Raw genomic sequence first — 19,595 nt, 5'->3', positions numbered from 1 at the left:
CAGCACAGTGCGTGAAAACTTTTTTTTTATGACACCTTGTTTACACTCACATCTTGGGAATATTGTATTGTGATTATCCGGGTTTATCCTGTATGGAAACAAAATATTGTGCTGATTCTCATATGTAGAAATGCCCGGTCAAAATCATCCAGGGCAGATTAATTTATAATCTGCGATAGGGATGTCTAAAAGCCAGAAATCTGGCAGTTTGAACCAGTAGCATTGAAATTTCTCCATTCTTGATACAAAATTTGATTAACATTGACTAACATGGTGACAGACCAACAGTGTGAAAATATTTATTTGAAAAGTCAACGTTATATTTTGGCAGACTGAATGGTAATGACGGTAGCCTACTAAAGTTATGATGTTTTTCCACAAGTCAGGGCGGACCTGTTGTTGCACCCGCACTGTGTCTGCCCTCCTTATTCTTCTTAATTTTCGTGTTCCACATGAGACTGGAGTTCCTTAGGGTTATTGTGCTGCCCCCGTCAGTCCCGGAAGAATCACATCTACGGTACCTAGGGTACCGTCACGTTTTCAGAATTTTGCCTTCGGCTCGGTACCGAGGGATCGGCTCTCGTGACATCCCCAGTCTGTAATCAGTGTGTCTGAATTTCACATTTCACACAAGCATGATTTCATCTGTAAACTACAAAACATGTGATTTGTATTATGCTGACCAGTTTTCAACCTTTAACGTTTTAGATTAAAGCTAGATTTATATTTTGGCGTCAACGTGCACACTGGTCCTGCCTTTTATAGTAGAAATTGATTTACAGATAATTTACATAAGGTCCGATTTCATGCATGGACTGTCATAGTACGACCACATCACTTGAACAATGTGCCCAATTATCAGGTTGTGTCTTGCTAAAATTATATGTTCCACAGCAATTGCATTTACATTCACTTTGTGATCTGGAGTACGGCTGCAACTACCTGTTACTTTCTTTATCAAATAATGTATTGATCATTTTTTGTGAACAATCGCAAATTCTGTAACCCTAACCCAAGGTGACGATATTCAGATATCCAGAGGGTATTCAGTTAAGAATGACATCCTATAGAGAAAATCAGCAAAACCTGATATTACCATAGATGGAATCAACTAATGTTCAGCATTTTCATTTGATAAATGAATTTAATGATGAATGGATTCTTAAAATCACTGCTGACTAGTCGACTCACAACTAATTCACAATTGAAAAGGAGCCTACTGCCATACTGTCATTCATAGCCAAAGTATTTGTGGCTACTGTTTTTTCATGAATGTGATAGAGAGTGACAATTGCAGCACGCCGAAGGTTTCTAATGGAAATTGCTCTACACTCACAGAGCCTTTCTCTAACCTGCTTGATGTTGCCTTTATTTTCGACATTCTCTGCCATCATTATAAACACGTTTGAGAAAATACAAACCCTGGCTCACCAGCCACTGTACTTTTGGTCTCCATTTTTTGAGTGGTGCACATCAGCCTGTAGTTATTGAGGCTATGTGCAATGCCTAACCCCTAATGCAAAACCTTAAATCCACCCTAACACCACATCTTACAGTCAGCCATTGGTATGAATTTATTTTAATATTCCATGAAATTTAACCGGGGGAGAACTGAAACACGCTTGAGTCAATAGTCCATCTCAATGAACATTGTATGTGTATGTGCTGTTGTCACGTACTAATGCAGTTGTATGTAGGGGCTCTTTTGGAAACACACTCTGTTGCTGTGTTCAAGGCACATCCAAGAGTAACACAAGAAATGACAAAGTAGCATTTTACCATATCTTTTTGTTGTTGCGCTCATGGTTTGTGTTTGGAGTTTCCCGATTGGCTGAACAGTTTCTACTGCGTCATCAGGGGGCGTTTACAAGCAGTGTTGCCAATTTAGCGCCTTTGTCGCTAGATTTACAGACTTTTCACACCCTTTCAGCAACTTTTTTTCAAAAAAGCATCTAGCAACAATTCTAAAAACATTTTGGACAAACCTGAGCTACTTTCTGTACAAGAGAGTCCCCAGTATTGTCCTGTGAGCGTGAACTCGGACTTTCCCTCCGCAGGGACACCTTTAAATGCTTCACATTCAACTGACCACACTGCAGCTGACATAGATGTGAATGAGCGTCTAACTTTCTCTCTTAGTGACCATTTTACAAGTAAATATAGCTGAAATCACATCACGGCCGTTGTCTTTAACTTATGTGTATGGTGATTTCTTCCTAATTCTCGTCGCGGTTATAAAATCAGGATTTTAAACAGTGCAGAGCAGCAGCTTGGAAATGGCTTGGAATCGACTGCTGGTTAACATGTAGTCGTAATGGGCTGCGTTTCAGTGACTATTTCATACTTGTTCTGTTTTCTGACAACAGAAACCGAAAAACATGTAAATGTAAATTAGCAGCAACAGCTTTATTGAGAATTTGGCTGTATCAGATTACTGTATATGTGAGCACAGAGAGTAGGAGAGAAGCAAACAGATAAAGGGCTGAAACACCAGGCCGAATGCAAATACGATGCAGTGACATCACGAATATGCTAATTAGCATATTACATTTTTACGATTTTTGTGCTGCTGTTGCTTGAACTATACAGCAATTGTCGTTCTTGGAAGTTAGGATAGGCATTTTATTATTTATTGATATTTAAAAGACCAAAGAAAAAGTGTCAGATAAATCAATAATGAAAAAAAATAATTGTTACCTACTTACAGCCCTATTTTTTGTGATCAATGCCATGCTTTCTGGCAGTCAACAACTGCATGACCATAAAATAAGAAAGATTGTTTTTGTTCATTGTGATGGAGACTTTGAAGATAGATTTTCATAGTATGATTGCCAAGCCTGATGCTGCCTAGAAAATTGGAATTCAATCTAAAAATATATGGTATGCTTTGGAAAATATTTGGCAATAATGCAAAGACTGTGATTTATAATATGATTCAGAGCTAATGGGTTAAAGTGTGAAAAAACCAAGGTTTTCATCATCTTGTCAGCAGCTATCTTTCAACCGGTGCGTACAACAGACATAATCGTAAAAGCTTTCGAACAGCGAACGTTGGGTAAAAGCTGTCATGAACAGAAAAGGGTTTGTTACAGTTGGTGACACAGACACAAAACAGACACCTAAAGAATGTACATGAAAATATCACAGATTAGTATTTCGGAGAGCAGTCATAGAATTTCCTTGGAAATATTTTATCAATACGCCTCTGCCTATGCAGAAACAAATGTTACAGTAAGAAAAGTGAGGTTGTTCTACATGATGGCTGTCAATATACAGTCTCATCTAAGTTTGCTGCCTCATGTGACAGCTTATAAGCAATGCCACAAGTCTATAAATAGTACAGTATGTATCCTTTAAGGTATTACACAGACTTCTCTGTTGTAGCCTAAACAGGGTGGCAAAGCCCTGTAGTAGTTTTACCTACATCAAATAATCCGTCCTGAGATTTCCAAGCTGGAGTCCCACTCGTTACAGCGGTGGCAAGCAGCGGATGATATGCAGTATTAGAGACAGCGAGAAAAGAAGCAGAGCGAAAAAGGAGATGGGGTTGGGGAGGGGACCGTTGGGCAGTTGCTCTGTGTTACAAAATGTGTCATGTCGAGTGGAGAGAAGAGGAGGAGGTATCTGACGACAGGAAAGAGCTGAAACCCCCGGGGGAGGTTTGTGTCAGCCACATGCTCCGGCTGGTCCTCACTGGGCCAAGCCTTTTGTTATGCTGATATACTCAGCCTTTTTGTCCAAGACGCTGATGGAGTGTGTGTTTGTGTGTGTGTGTGTGTGTGTGTGTGTGAGAGTGAGGGGAGAGGACAAGAAAGAGAGAAAGGCCTACTCAGTTTTACAACATATTGCAGACTACACGTCGAGTAGACATATCAATAACCGCATATTCCGGGGTTACAGAAAATAAGAAAAGCACCTTGCACCCTATACGATGCCTCCTCGATAAATAAACCCCATTCATGAAGCTGAAAATGTTCAGCTACTGGATGAAAATGTCGATGATCCAACTCTTTAGTCAATTTTTCAAGATGATGTTTTGTGGTGTTGTTGCATTGGATTGTACAAGATTTGTAAGACAGCCCAATTATTTTATTAACACTTATATACATTTAACATTCAGTATTCTATAACCTTGCCCCCAGCGCGGCTACGGGTGTAAAAAGATGATGTGATGACGAAAACATTTATTGGTCCTTATTGAAAATTGGACTTGCTTATCATCAACATTAGTCAAGTGGTAGATAGAGAAGGCTCAGTATAACAGGGGGGAAAAAAGCCAATACATCACAAAGCAATAATGAACAACAACATTACACATTACAGAAAGGTTCACTGGGAAGATTGGAAAAAGCCAAAGGTAGCAGACGGGTTTGGCTTCTGTCACTACCACTTAATTGGCTTTACAGGTAACATAGTGGGTGACCAGTTGGTTACACCAGTTATTTCTAAATGCTACGCGGGCACTTGCGACTTTTGGTCAGAGGATAGCCGGTGAGCTAAACATGCAAAATGTGAAACGTGTCGACAAACCAAAATACAATTCAGCACAAATGAGGTTTCCAGTCATAAATTAAACACTTATAAATATTCACTGGGGTTTAAATGGAGCAATTTCTTCAATGGAAATTCATTTGGAAGTCAATAATAAACTCAGCACGACGAACTGAACAAACTTAAATAACAGTTTCAGAACTTTTTCTGTTTTTCCTGTAATTACTACCAAACTACATGGTTCTTTCATTGAACTTTCATGAAATTATTAGGAATTGACAGGCCTGTAAAATAAAACCTTACCTTACCTTGTCTAAAAAAATATATTTTAAAGTAAATGCAAGTCTTAAAGGCAAGAAAGCAAGACGAGCATTTATTGAAAACACCAAAATAAACATTGTAACTTAACATTATTATTTTCATTATCGTTTAATTTGCTCATTATTCTGTCGATTAATTGTTTGGCCTTCAGAAAACAGTGGGAAGATCACATCACAGTTTTCCAGAGCCCGTCTACAAATGTGTTGTTTTGTCTGACCACCAGTCCAAACCTATTGATATTCAGTTTAAAATGAGATGAAACCGAGAAAAGCAGCAAATCTTCACATTGGAGAGGCTGGAATCAGAGAATGTTTGGAGTCTTTGCAAAAAAGAAAAACAAAGTCTCAAATGAATAAAGGATTATCGAGATAGCTGCCATTTAATTTTCTGTTGATAAAGTAATCGATTAATTGGCTAACCATTCCAGCTCTAGCGCTGACATAAAACAAAGAAATGACGATTGGAAGGAGTTACAGAAGATACTGATGGAAGAAAGGAAGGAAGAAAGATTAAGGCAGCAATGAAGGGAGGAAGGAAAAAAGAAATAAAAGGAGGACACAAAGGAACAAAGAAAGAGAAACGCGTCGGGATGAGAAGCGAAACTTGTCAGTGGTATAGTCGAGTGAGACAAGTGTAACACAGAGACACAGATAAAAAGAGAGAGAGAGGGTGGCAGAAGGTGTCCCTCTCCCAAGGGTCCAGCCCCCAACTTTGACGTCAGAGGCTGAGAGACACAAAACAAGCCGCTCTCCGCTGAGCTCCTCACTCGATTCTCACTCTCGCACTCTCACACACGCACATTCATCCTCAGACACGCCGCCACACTTGCCTCACTACCTGCTCAGTCCTCGGCCACCGCGCGTGGGCGTCCAGTCATCTCCACAACCAAAGCACTGCACTCTGGCATCTCCCACCGCTCGGGGGCTGAAACATGCTTTTGTTTCCTGTGAGTGACGCCTAATTCAGTGTGAAGCTGCCGACGGGAGCGCGCGTGGGGGGAAAAAAAAGAGCGCTCCGACTCCCTACCCCGACCCAGACCCCATCCCAAAAAGCAGCAGATGTTATAGAAGAGGAGAGGCGGAGGGAGAGAGAAACACAATCTCCCCCACCCCTCCTTCCCTCATCTGGGAGAACAATACCCAGCCTCCAGTTGGAGAGGGTCAGCTTTTGTCCCTCTCCCCACGCTCCCGCTCAAGAGCGAAGAGCAGACAGACGCGCTGACACATTGACCTGCTGCTGTGAGAGGAGAAGACGGTGCACAACTGAACGGTTTGATTCAGTACTTGGACAGCTCCTGAGCAACAACCAGTGGGACTGTGTGCTCTCCATGAGTAGGCAGAGACTCGGATGAGGGACTGAAGCCGACCTGGTTTGGAGATCAAGGACCACAGATGCAGCCCCCGTGTTCACTCCAGCTCGGCCCCTGTGGCCCCTCTCCGTCGCTGGGATCGCAGGACGGCACAGCCAACCTCCAGCAGCTGGGAGAAAAGCTGCTCTTTGAGAAGTTTTGGAAGGGCACTTTCAAGGCTGTGGCCACCCCAAGACCAGAGAGTGTCATTGTGGCCAGCATCACTGCCCGCAGGAGGGTGACTGAGTGAGTTCTCTACTTTCTGATTACAATCCAAGAACAAACACACCTTGTATTTTTTTTCTGAAATAAATGTTTCTGTCCGGCTGCATTGGCGAGCGTTGCCAAGGATGGTCAAGCTTTTGTTGTTGAGCAAGAAACTCAATTGACATAAAACATCAGTGAGCGGTTGTGGAGCGATTGCTGAGAATGTTAGCTGTTTTTCTGGATTTACTGAAGCTAGAGCCACCAAAACGATCCTTTCCGTCACCTAGATATCACTGTGGGTCCTCATTCTCGACCATTAGCATACAGGACCTTCAATTCCCAAAGGTCCTTGCATCTAACATAACAGTTTTCTTTTACAAATCCATATTTGGTCTTGGATTTTCTGCCAATTGTCTCATCACAACAACAGCAAGTTGACAAAATCTCCCAAAATGTCAGTCTAGTCCCAACGAGCACGCGTTTTGTAATTAGCAGGTCAAGAGACATGTAGTTGTTGAAAACTGGGATAAATTTGAATGAAAAATATGATAATTTATTTTCATTTGGTGTATAGGAAACCATTGTTTCAACAGCATTTCAGTGACTGTATTTGGGTGTTCAGCTAGGACCTGTCTATTTGAAATATAAAAGGTCAAATGCTGTTGAAAGAGCAGTTGATTGTCACCCACATGTCTACGTATAGGTTACATTCATAAAACTGTCATTCGTACATAAAATTTTTCTATGTCCAATTTCAGCCCATTTGTGACCCAGACATTTGTACACATTCGTATCACCTCTCAGCGTATGTGTGTAGCCAGACATATGTGACATACAGCCAAACACAGCTGGCTTGAAGAGTGTGACGCTCAGTTAATTGTCCCCTTGCAAAGGTCACGTGGCAGCGTCTTCATGCCTCTAATGTCAGACTTGTCCCCTTATCTCCCTGTGACATGGCTTTCTGCCAGTGTCTCCGCTGAAGGAGCAACACGTCACGTGTTTGTTCCCCCACTTCCATCCGCCCGACCAAAGGTTAGCTGTAGCGCTTACAGCCACGAAGGGGAGGGGAAAGATGAACTTTCCCCTTCTTTTTTTATCGCATCTTTGCTCCTGTCTGCGAGATCAACCGCCCTTTGCTGGCCGTTTGACAACTTTTCCCTTTTTATCAGGCGCTGCTCTGTCTGCCGTGCCGTATTCGTCAGACGCTACACGTCAGCAACGATGACACTGCTTCGTCTTTGAGCAAGGCTTGCAGTGTATGTAACAGCAGATGATTAATGTTCAAACAGGTTGAAGATTTACATGACCCAACTTACACACATGCACATTTGTGCATGCGTACTTTTACATCAGATGATGTAGCCTGCTTGGGTGACCTTTGAATGGTTTTGACACCCACTATCAACTTTCTCGTGTGAAATTAGCTATGTTAATGAGGATTAGAATGGTCCATTTCATCCTACATCGGCACAGGCAGCAGAAAGACACACTGAACCAGATAATGTGTATTTAATGGCTTCTATTACAGCAGGACCATAATGCTGCAAATGGCCTGGTTATAAAGGTTTTTATCAGCTTGTAGGATATGATTAAAAAAACACTTTTTATTGCAGGAATTGGATCAAATATGCCTTTATTTCATTGTGCGCCAGCTCAGCGATCAAACCAAATAACTGCAGCCCCAATTTTCCTGGCAATCAACCATTTTAATCTGTTTGGAGAAACCTGGCAAAAAAAAAAAAAAAATTAGAAACAAAACAAATGGACCCACGAAAAAAAATGAGATGTAATGTGGCTGGCTGCCATGAACAGAGCAGCCCTTTTGAAATAGCCTCTGGAGCGGGGCCCGGTTGTCTCTTCGGCTTTAGCTTCTCTGGGAAGAAAGCTCTCCTCAAGTGGCTCTGCCCCTCCACGGGCATCGTCCGGGTGACAGTGACGATGATGATGGCAGCGTGGCAGGGGCAGGCGAGAACGAACGTCCCCAGAGAGCCGACATAATGCTGCTAATTCGCCCGGGTCTGTTTGTGAAAGACGGCAGCAGCTTCCCCGTCGTCCACTGTTCCTCTCTCTTGCCGACTTTGTACATTTGCAGGAGGGAGAAATGCAGAGAGACTTTTGGGCGGTACAGATTGTAAATAATGAGTGAAACGCGACAAACAAACACAACACCCAGAGAACAGGGATGCAGGAGAAGGCTCAGGCGTCCTCTCTCTCCCTCCTTGCTGCACTGTTGATTTTGCCGGAGCAGAGTGTGAGTGGGGAATGCTTAGACTATCAGAATGCATGGCCTTAGGCTTGCTCCTTTGCCTCTTTATCTCCAAGAGGAAACATCATTATTCGCTGTGGATAACTGAGGGGTGATGAACAATTGCAGCGAAAGCGAGGGGGCATCGTGTCCAACAAGCAGAGAGGGAAAGAAGAGAGGAGACAGAGGGAGAGGTTTTCATGTTCACTCAGCATGGGTCTTTTTTCTGTTTGCACCGTCCTCTCCTTTTCCTTTCCGTTTGCCTCCTTCTCTCGCTCTTCCACTCCTGAAATGAAAATGCTGGAGGGGCCCGAGAGCCACAGAGGAGTAATTAGTTTGTTGTTCTCCCTCTGTCCTCCCCTCTCTTTCCTCTCTGTCTCCTCCTCTTCAGGCCAGTCACACAGAGGAGGGGAGGAGTTCACTGGCTCTGTGCAGCGGGGTGGGGCTTTGCTTGAAACCATTATAACCCTGCAAGCTGTTTTGTTCACGGGGTGGGGGGGCTCCTCATTAAAAATGCAGCCTGGCTAACTTTGGGTTGTGTCGAGTGTGTGTGTGTGTGTGTGTGTGTGTGTGTGTGTGTGTGTGTGTGTGTGTGTGTGTGTGCGTGTATTTGTGTGTGTGTGTGTGTGTGTGTGTGTGTGTGTGTGTGTGTGTGTGTATTTGTGTGCATTCTTGTGCATCTGTACTGGAGATGTTTTCCAGCAATTGCAAGGGGTTTGAAATGAGGGTGTAAACTTGTGTGTCTGTGTGAATGCGTGTGTGTGTGTGTGTGTGTGTGTGTGTGTGTGTGTGTGTGTGTGTGTGTGTGTGTGTGTGTGTGTGTGTGTGTGTGTGAATGTGTGTTTGTGTGTTGCTGCCGTGTTAGTGGGGTCTTGTCCAACTCTGTGGCAGATGGCAGGCTCCAGAGAGTGCAAAGCAAGTGCCATCCCCTACGGGATAAATGTGTGTGTGTGTGTGTGTGTGTGTGTGTGTGTGTGTGTGTGTGTGTGTGTGTGTGTGTGTGTGTGTGTGTGTGTGTGTGTGTGTGGTAGGGGGATTCAGGCCTCTTACCTCAGCAGATGCTGGTTTAAGGAGGAAGAGAAGAAAAGGGTTTGGAGGGGCTTGTGCGCTGACAGCACCAGTGGGAATATACAGCAGTGTGGACAAATAACAGGAACTCTTTAGTACAGAATGTAACACAATCCAACTGCAGCCTCAGAACTGACTATAAAGTCTAATATAGCTGAAACGATTAACTGATTACTGGGTCGACAGAAAAATAAATTAGCAGCTTTTTTGATTATTGATTAATAGTATTTTTCCAGCATAAATAGTGAAAACATGCTCCATATTCTCAGGCTCCAGCTTTTCTTATGAGTGGATTTCCAGCTTTTCTTAGCCATATGCCACTGTAAACTGAATATCTTTGAGGTTCGGACTGGCTGAGTTGGACAAAACCAGACATTTGAAGACGCCACCTTGGGCTATGCAAAGTTGTGATTTTTTTAATTTATGTTTTGACGTTTCACAGACCAAATGTTTGTACAAAAAATAATTAACAGATTAATCAATAATGTAAAAGGCTAAAGTCAAATCAACACATCTTAGAAACTGTCTTTCACCAAAAGTTGATCTTATTGCAGGGCTGTTATATGGACTTGTATAATAGTTAAGGATTATTACAGTTTATTGTATCCTCATTTCCTTCTTATTGCTTTGGAAATTCGGTTATGGGGAAAATGTACTCACCAAGATCTGGGAATAGAGCAACATCGCTACAACAGAGTCTGACAGGGCAAAAAACACGTTAGTTCAGACAGACTGTAAACATGCTAGATAATCTAAGCCGTGTCATTTCGAGGTAAAACTACAAGTGGGTGCAGCTGAAATGTCAGTAACACTGTCGGGTTTCAAAGCTGGTGGAGCTGTTCAGGTTGCTCCCAGTTTCCTGATGTAAAAGTCACATTCATTTTCGTTCCATATACAGTTACGTGGCTCATAGTTGGAGCCGTTCTACGGCCTGGATGGACGTCAAACCCTCTTGACTGAATCATCACAACAAAAGGTCAACGACTGTGTGTTAAAATATATCTTTCTTTGATTAAGAAAAAGTCAAAGGTACAGGCGTGTGTGTGTGTGTGTGTGTGTGTAAAACACAGGATCAGAAGGTAATTATGAATCCCAAGGTGCATTTCTGTAACAAACCAATGTGCAGAAAAACTTCCATCAACAGGAATTTTTTAGTGATGTAGCCAAGCGCTTCCAATGAATAAGAAGGAATTATCCTTTAAGCAGATGTTGTTGTTTTTTGCATCCACCCTCTGTGCCGCCAAAGCATAAGAGAAGACACAGCCTCCTAACGTACATTTAAATACAGGCATACAAATGCGAGAGCGGGAATAAATGAAAACAGGAGAGAGAGTCTGAATAACATCAAGCAGTAGCAGTCGGAGCTCCCCCTGGGACAAAGCATCCCTCTCTCCTTCTCTCTCTGCAAGAATGACAAACATCATTTAGTGATGGCCGAGGGGTTCGTCTGCTGCTAAACATCTCTCTGTCTGTGCCTCTGCTCTCTTCATCGCCGAGCATCTTTACCCGACTTCCCTCCCTCGCCCAACATCCGTATCTCTCTCCTTCCTTCCCTCAGTGTCTCTCCAGTGTGCGTTAACTCGCCCTCTCTGCGTCCGTGTCATGTCGTTGAGAGCGCGCAGGCTGCAGCGGCGGAGGCATGCCGAGTGGGAGAAGGTGCCGACTCCCCAGGCAGGAATCGGACTTATCACCTTAAGGGTTCACATTTCGTATCGATTCCCGCGTAGCCAATCCACTTGAATCAAAGCAGTGACTGTGGCTTAAGAATTGATGCAGCGTTCCAGTGTGCTTTACAGCAAGATGCATTTTTGTATGCCACAGGAACTGGAGCTGTTGCAGAGATGTTAATTGGTGGATTTATCTTTGATCTTGATTTTCTGAACGGCAAATCCGTTTGAATCAAACCGGTGCCTCATGATTAACACCTGATGCACTGTTGCAGCATGTAGCTGTGCGTTAGGAGGCGTTTAAAGAAACCGAGATAATAAGAAATGGTGATGATATTTAAGTAAGACACGGTAAAAACAGGTCGCTAATGGAAAGACGTTTTGGGGAAGTTATGTGTTCTCTTTTCTTGGTTCTTGTTAGTTGTCTAGCTGCTGCATTTATGTCTGCTAGGAGACCATAACAGTTATCGTAACTGTGATAAAAAAATAACAGTATGTAGGATGGATTCAGTGTCTGAAGTTCTGAGATGGACAGATTTTGACAATATTCCTTAAATGCCAAAAAAACAAGACAAAAGCACACATAGATTCTTGGCAGAGGGCTTTGTGTTGTTAGAGGAAGGATGGTGTAATACTGAAGCTAAGACTGCTAGTTTGTTGTTAGGGTGACGACCTATGGCAAAAACGTCAGCTGGTTGTAGCTTGAAGATCAAGCATTTTTGAGTTGGTCCAGTGGGGTTTTGACGGGTTTCTTAAGCACTGTATTTTCTCAAATAGTGACCAGGGTCTTAAATACCTCAGCTGCAGAAGGTACCAGGCCTTTATCTCTAATTCCTTATGTTTGATAAGTATAACTGGTCACATTTCAGTCGGGATGCCTTGTTTTGATCCGCCCCCGTTTGCCCTGTTAAGGTCACCGCATTAGGCTGTTAACACAAACTCGACGCGCTCTGTGACGATTTCAAATTAAAAGCCCTCTAAGGTTTCGGTGGACAGAAACCGTTGGTTTTCTTTTATTGTGAAACATTTGCAGGCATACCATCTGCAACAACAGCCAGACGGGATTAAAGGATGACAAAGCAAAGTGGATCAGAACGACTGAATCAAACGCTCAAGGCGTCGTGTCAGTCTGAACCCTGTAAAACATTCCAGGTACATTTCTTGGAAATGTGCTCTGAAAACAAAGTGTATAACAATAGATTAGAGTATCGCAGGTTCAGTGAAATTTTAAAGAGCTGACTAACAGTACCAGGATTTGCCTTCTAAAAGTGTATTCTTAAAAGTGAACTTATCATCAATGGCATATAAATCTAAAAACACAATCAGTTTAACTTGTGTGTAGTATGACCAGTCCCGTACCGGCATGCACATTATATGACAGGTGCCAGGATTTTATCCACCCTTGTTTTTCGCCTGATCTGTATTTTTTCGTGTCAACCACGCCTCCGTCCATTGTGGCAGACCTGGCTTTTAATTGACAACCGTTTTTTGTTTTTTTTTGGAGGAAATATGATACTAAGATGTGTAGAACATCCCAAATTTCCCCAATTTGCTATATTACTGCACTGTGGCGCCAACTCTGAGGGGAATGATTAAAAAAAATCTAATTATTTCCAATTTTCAGTCATTAAATACCAGAACGTTTTTCGAAAGCAGCAGTGATATGGGTCTCTCTGGATCTCCTGCATTTAGACCTTTTGTGGGATAATGTTATCCTACAATTAATGCTGCTGTACAAGAGGGGGATTGTTGCAGAGTAGTTGTGGAATGGGGGACTTTTATGAGACCTATTAAAAGTGAAACTGTTAAATTTTTGCTAATTAGCAACCACTGCATCTACAAGTGACAATTACCAGATGACACTAAATCCAAATCTGTACTGCAGCAGTGGCAAAAGTAGAAAAGAGTCATAAAGTCAGTGAACTGATTCAGTCCATGTCCATTAATTCAGCGATATTTACCTAATATTTGTTAGACTAAAGCTTTAGCAGCAAAAGACAGTGTTTTGAACTGAGCAGGGTGAGGGTGGGTTTCCCCTAAGAGTCAAACTTTTCATTTGCGAGACGAAAATCGTGTTAATTATTGTTTTAGAACTTGCAGAGTCTCACTTTATTAGCGCTGCAGTGTGTTTCTCACACAGGTTTAATGAGTGAAAGAAAAAGGAATATTTTCGCTCCATCACTTTAAATCACAACACAGGCTATCATAAATTCTTTGAGCTGTTTGTAGTGGAAATGAAGTGGTGCTTTGATGTGGTCTACGTGAAGGCAACCTGCAGAGGTCAGCCGGCCGGCCTGCTTCTACGGTTCCAGTTAGCAACACCGATTGTCCATATTTCTCGTCACCTGCAGGGTAGGGTTGCGTGGGAGTTTAATCCCACCAAAGTACTGCTGCAGCATATCCTGGAGAGATAAAAATCAACATTTTTCATTTTGCAAAAAATGTGTATGATCTGGTAGAAGATTCAGTGAGAAGTTTTGTTCACCGTGTAAAACAGGCCCAGAAAACCGACAGACGGAAAGGCAGCACATTAAAGGCAAAATAAGAGAGACATTCACTGGCCCGTAGCACGAAACGACCGTAATATACCAGAGACGGGAAGGGTTAAGGTGTTGTTGATAAATGCCAATGACTCAACCATTCCTTCAAAAGGTGATATTTCTCGTTTTAAAACTCACTTTGACATTTCCAAATTTCCCTCTTGTCTTTGCGTCACAGAAGGCCGAGGCTGACACTGTGAGAAACAACTTTAGCTTTAATGACTCACCTACTGATTCTCGGAGATGATATGCTGCTCTTGAGTGCTAACTTGTGATTGATGTTTAATATAGCCCACGCATGACGGGCAATGCTGGGTGGGCCCGAAAAGCAGCGAGTCCCTGTGAATGGAGAGCTCAAAAGCTCTTTGATAATCGAAATCCAGCCAATCTCTCTGTCTTATGCACACACTCCTGAAAAGATTTAAGGTTGTGTGTTCGTTGGGGGTTATGAATCAGAGGGTAGAACTGCACTGAATCCTTGTTTGTACACTCACATACACACATATATACACATTATTATTACTGTATTCAGTGGCTGAGTGCATCAAAAACCCCTTAGGGCATCAAAATGCTAGCAATGAAGAGGAACATGCCTAAATAGAATCAACTCATTCAAATCTATCTGCAATCATTGCAGTTTCATACTGTTCATTGTTTTTACTCTTATTGCCGGGCAGGCAGCATGAAGGCAATATAGAGAAGTGGCTGTTACCTGGAAAAAACAGAAATAGAAATGACATCAGCTGAGAGACAAACAACAGTTGCAGAGAAGGAGTGACAACGATAGCTTGGGTAAATGTGACAGATTAAAAGCGGTTTGAAGCCATCACACAGACAAGGACAACATAAATTTGTTCTGCGAGACATTTTGAAGAGTTGAGTAGAAAATGTTAGCGCAGAAACAAAACCAGTAAATGGAGACACTGTATCACAGAGGAACACTTCATATTTATGATTTTCTAAGATTTAGAGACATTGAAGCACTTCTTTTTTTTTTTTTCTAACATGCCTCTTGATATGTTTAAACCCACCAATATTTATCTATCTTGGTTTTGGCAGCAAGTATATCGCCTTAACCTGACCCTTAACCCCCATCATAATATATTCTAATATAATAACCATAATAGTAACCAACCTTGAGGAAGTGAGGACCTCATCTCTCATAGGAACAAATACAGCAGAATACATGGCCACAAACTGCTTGCGTTTGCAGATATACTATATACTATACTACTTGCTATACTCACATGAGGGCAAACACTTGGACAAATACTGTATGGGCATGCACATTCAGTACATAGGGAGACTGACACACATTGCGCCATGGGGGGTGGTTCAGCGTGATAATTCCTCCAGAGCTGAACAGCAGCAGCAGCATTTTTGAAGATGAAAGCAAAGAGCTGAGAGTTAACCCTTTCCCTCAAACCCCGGCTCAGAGAGCTCCTGTGAAATTTCCCCCTCAGGGATCACAGTCTCCAGCCTGTGATCCACCTCTGTGAGGAAAATGCCACACACTGCCTTCTTCCTGAAGCTGCTGGCCACTTTGAACTCTCATGTCCCGAATATCACATTTTCCATGCGCAACATTTTATGTAGTTCAGTAATTATTTTTTCTCGTTTTCTCGGGGACAAAAGACTTGGTTGCGAATCTGCAGGTCAAGTGTGATGACAGTCTGACAGGGGCCAGGCCCATTTCTGGCTATTTTGTAGCCCTAGGCCAGACATTCACTGCTGCTACTGCTACTGCTACTACTTCTATTGCTTTATACCCAACGAACTTGTGATATTTTATCCTAATTGAACTAAATTGAACTTTTCTGACAGTACTATTCCTGCCATTCATGTTATCCTGGTTTATATTTAGGATATGATGTTTATTTGGAGCGTATGGTATGTAACCATATGTGATTCATATCCCTGTACGATTCCAATATTAGTCAGGAATGGGATGATCTTTAAAGGCATATCTTTGAGTCCTCTACATCCCAAGTAGGCTTTCATTTCTTTACTGAGGTGCAAGTGTTGCAAGTGTCCAATTTTCAGTTAGGGATGTCCATGTCATGTTTTTTTTTTCTTTTTTTTCGAATTTAATATTTATTATACCTGTACTGTTTTTATTACCGACTTATTAATAGATCTTTGCTCTGCATTAAAAAAATAAAATGTAAAATAGAATACAATTTTTTTTAAAAACCCTGAATTATAGCTCCCTTTAATGGTTCCCTACTGTATAACATTTATTAATCGTGTCTTGGCGTATTTTATATAATGTAATTTGTACACTAGACAAAAATCATCACGAGAAAGATCTCCTCATTATATCCACAATCTTTACATTAATCATCAAAAGTCCTAATACTAACGTGTTAAAAGCATATCAATATTCATTGTGAAGAGCAGTTCCTCACCGGTTTAATGTCATGTAAAACTAATTAGGCATAAAAGTAAAGTGATTAAAATAAGCGCTCGAGATCAGGCACAGAAATAGACTTTGATTTTAAATACTGTATAAAAGATTGTTTTGGTGACAGCGTATCGTATTCTGATTTGTTCTAATGACGACATACTGACCTCATTTGTCTAAGACACTGAAAATGAAAACAAACCCCACTTCTGTCATTAATTTAAACATTCAATTATGCAGCATATTTCATATGTCATGAGTTTTTGACACCAAATGTAAAGGTAAAGTGGAGTGAAAAGTTGAGTAATTCCCTTGGAGATGCTGTAGAACACATGAAAGATAAATACTCAAAGTATCAGTAGGTCTTCTTTGTACTAAGGTTGTTCAGTAAGCCTACTGTCCAACTCTGAGCAGTGACAATGACACTAAGACAACAAAAGATATTTTGTTGAAGCTGTGTACAAAGCAAACATGTAGATGTTCAATCAGCATCAGTAAAACATGAGACGAGAATGTATTCTGTCATGCTGTAAAGGGAAATTTTCTGCTCCAGTGGCAGGGAAGGGAGGAAATGATTTAGTTTGAGCCTGAATTTTTACGCCTGATTTAACGTAATACCATAGTCACAACAGAAAAACAAACAAAAACATTAGCCCTCTTTGAAAGTTATTGTCTTGTTCATTGGTATTTGAGCCGTTCTTGTTCACAAATCTTGACTGAACTGGAGCAGTATGGGTCTATTCCACACCTGGTTGCACTTACTTTATGTTAAAATCGAGTGCACTGACATTTAAAAAGACACATGGCATTTAAGTCCATTAACATAGTAAATTGTGTTGCTTGTTCACAAGATGTGTGTGTGTGTGTGTGTGTGTGTGTGTGTGTGTGTGTGTGCGTGTGTGCCTGTCATTTTGTCAGTTTGCCGAATGCAACACCTCTACAAGAATAAATTTGACAGTTGGAGACAAAAAGGTGGAAAACATTTCTGAAATGTAAAGACTGATTTCTCCCGTAAAAAGTGAAATATTTTCTCAGTGCTTTGGTTGATACAGACTCTGAGGCTCTGTGTTTTTTGTTTGTTTGTTTGTTTGTTTGTTTGTTTGTTTTTAGAGAAACTGTCAAGAAACACTAGCTTTAATCTTTCGAACACCATTAAGCATTTCCTATCTTTATGAGCTGCTTTCCTATCACGCTCTGACCGCTCCACTTTATTTGGGGTTGTGAGCAACACATACAGACAGACGTTGCCTCAAATACTTCAGTAAACTTTTGTTTCTTGTGGCCGCTGCATAGTTTAACCTTGCTCAAAGACTTTAAAAGAAGATATTGCATACTTTTCTGACCCTGAAGAACCAGTACACAACAAGGTTAAAGCTGACTCAACTGAATAAGCTAAAAAAAGCAAAAGAACACAAACTTGCTTCAGTTCCTTACAATTTGTCTAACACAGATATGTGTTCAAGGTTGTGTGAGAGACGCTTAGTGTGGATTGACACGGTGTGACCAGCAAGCAGCTTTATGTATGCCTTCTGTACTTTGTTAAATAAACAAGGTGACATAGAGAAGAGAGAGGGGAAAGGAAAATGAGAAATGAAAAGGAGAAAATATCTATTATTTTCAATAAAGAGGGAGGATGGAAATCAATATAACAGCAGTCCAAGGCTTGACTGTTATATTTGTCTGACAAAGAAGACAGAAAGCAGATAAAAATGAAAAGGAAGGAAATAAAGAAGTAAGAAGGGAGACTGTGAGTGACATTTTGAGATTGTCCATTTCAGGACGGTGGAGCAGCCAAGGTTATTTCATTTTTCTGAATATCCCGTTCCAGCCTGTGAATAGGAATCCTTTGTTGAGTCTCGACTAAAGGGAATTGAATTACGTGTAGGAACATTATGTACAGCATTGAATAAACTCATAATAGATGAGAGAGAAGGTGAAGCACTCCTTTGTCCTCCACTGACACCACATGAAATGGACAGTAGTAAATCTTACAGACAGTAAGAGATGACCTATTCCTTTGAGCGATTCATTACCAGTGAGTGTGGCGGCTCAGAGAGGGACGGCTCGCTCATTACGACCTATTAGATCTCCGCGAAGCAGGGGTGTCCCCAGACATGAAAAAGCTATGAGCCCACTCTCAACTTTAACTGTTAACCGTCGGGGCTGCAGCAAAGAAGCATCACACCGAAGGGGAAACAAAAACAAGTGTGAATTATAAGGAAGCCACAGCAGATAGACTTTGCATACCAATGTAAAATATGATAATATATGGAGGGTTTTTTTTTCTTTCAAAGCCTAATTTTTAAAGCCTACACACATAAATGCTATAATTCGAGAGTCTGAAAAAAAATCGGCCTCTGCCGATTGCATCTACCGATTTAAGCAAACCTTTAGACAACATTAAAAATGTAGTCAGTGCCCTGGTCCCGCCAGAAAGCTTGTCCGAAAGGTGGCGCCAGAAGCTTGGTGACCACCCACCAGTTGACAAGCTAACGTAACTCGCGGGCTAATCCAAGCTAGCTGGCTTGCTGTCGTTCGGCAAACTAAATTCGCTACCTGGGTAAGCTAACTATATTGGCCAGTAAGTCCACACAGTTTATTCGGGAGACATATTTGTACCATCGACACCAAACTATCTGCAAAACATGCCTCTTCCTTGATCTGTTTATACTGAGCAGGGATATATAAGTAAGTATGGTGCAACACAGCTAATAGTCTATGATGGTTACCTCTCTTTTGGACTCTCCCACTCTCTGTTCCCTCAAAGGTCAGAGTCAAGAGGGCTTGCTACTGGTAAATGGCACAAAAAAAGCACCAAAGTTGAACTTGACACAACAGATCAGCACGCACTAATAAACTGAACTGACTTGCTGTGAAAGTTTGCTGTTTTAAATGATTACTACGATCAAAGGCTGTGTGACTTTGACAATGGAGACATCCTCTTGCGTCTTGTCTCCTACCAGTAGTCGGCGCTGGTTTCCTTACACCATGACCACAAACTTCCATAACCTTTACCAAATAGTTGCGGGTTCCTGCTAATACTTCTAATTTACTTATGAAACCTACAGTATGTACTTGTTTACTTCTCTTCGACATGCAGCTTTTACTGCCAGCTGTCCAAAAAATCTTTTGCTCTGCCCTGCTGAAGGATGGGAAGTTGAGATTAAAAGTTGTATTACTGTTATATGAATTGTTTTTTTCATTTTCTAAAGAGACCAGACAACACAAAAATAACCGTATACTCTTGTGTGATGACTTACAACTTTGTAAGCACCTCGGCGTGAGCAACCTAATGCGACAGGTT

At 41.6% G+C, this 19,595-nt stretch overlaps 1 protein-coding gene across 1 annotated transcript in view; it reads left to right on the top strand.

The window, feature by feature from the left end:
- Positions 1–6,203: 6,203 nt before the first annotated feature.
- srrm4 (serine/arginine repetitive matrix 4) overlaps positions 6,204–19,595 on the top strand; it is a 57,681-nt gene continuing 44,289 nt past the window's right edge. The window contains exon 1 of the mRNA XM_040154629.1: positions 6,204–6,406. Coding sequence (XP_040010563.1) covers positions 6,204–6,406 — 203 coding nt within the window. The remainder of the gene's footprint in view (positions 6,407–19,595) is intronic.

Source organism: Xiphias gladius, chromosome 19 (assembly GCF_016859285.1).
Source record: "Xiphias gladius isolate SHS-SW01 ecotype Sanya breed wild chromosome 19, ASM1685928v1, whole genome shotgun sequence".
In the NCBI taxonomy this organism is placed as follows: Eukaryota; Metazoa; Chordata; class Actinopteri; order Istiophoriformes; family Xiphiidae; genus Xiphias; species Xiphias gladius.
The sequence above is the reverse complement of the archived record's forward strand: the minus strand, read 5'-3'. Positions and strand labels throughout refer to the sequence as shown.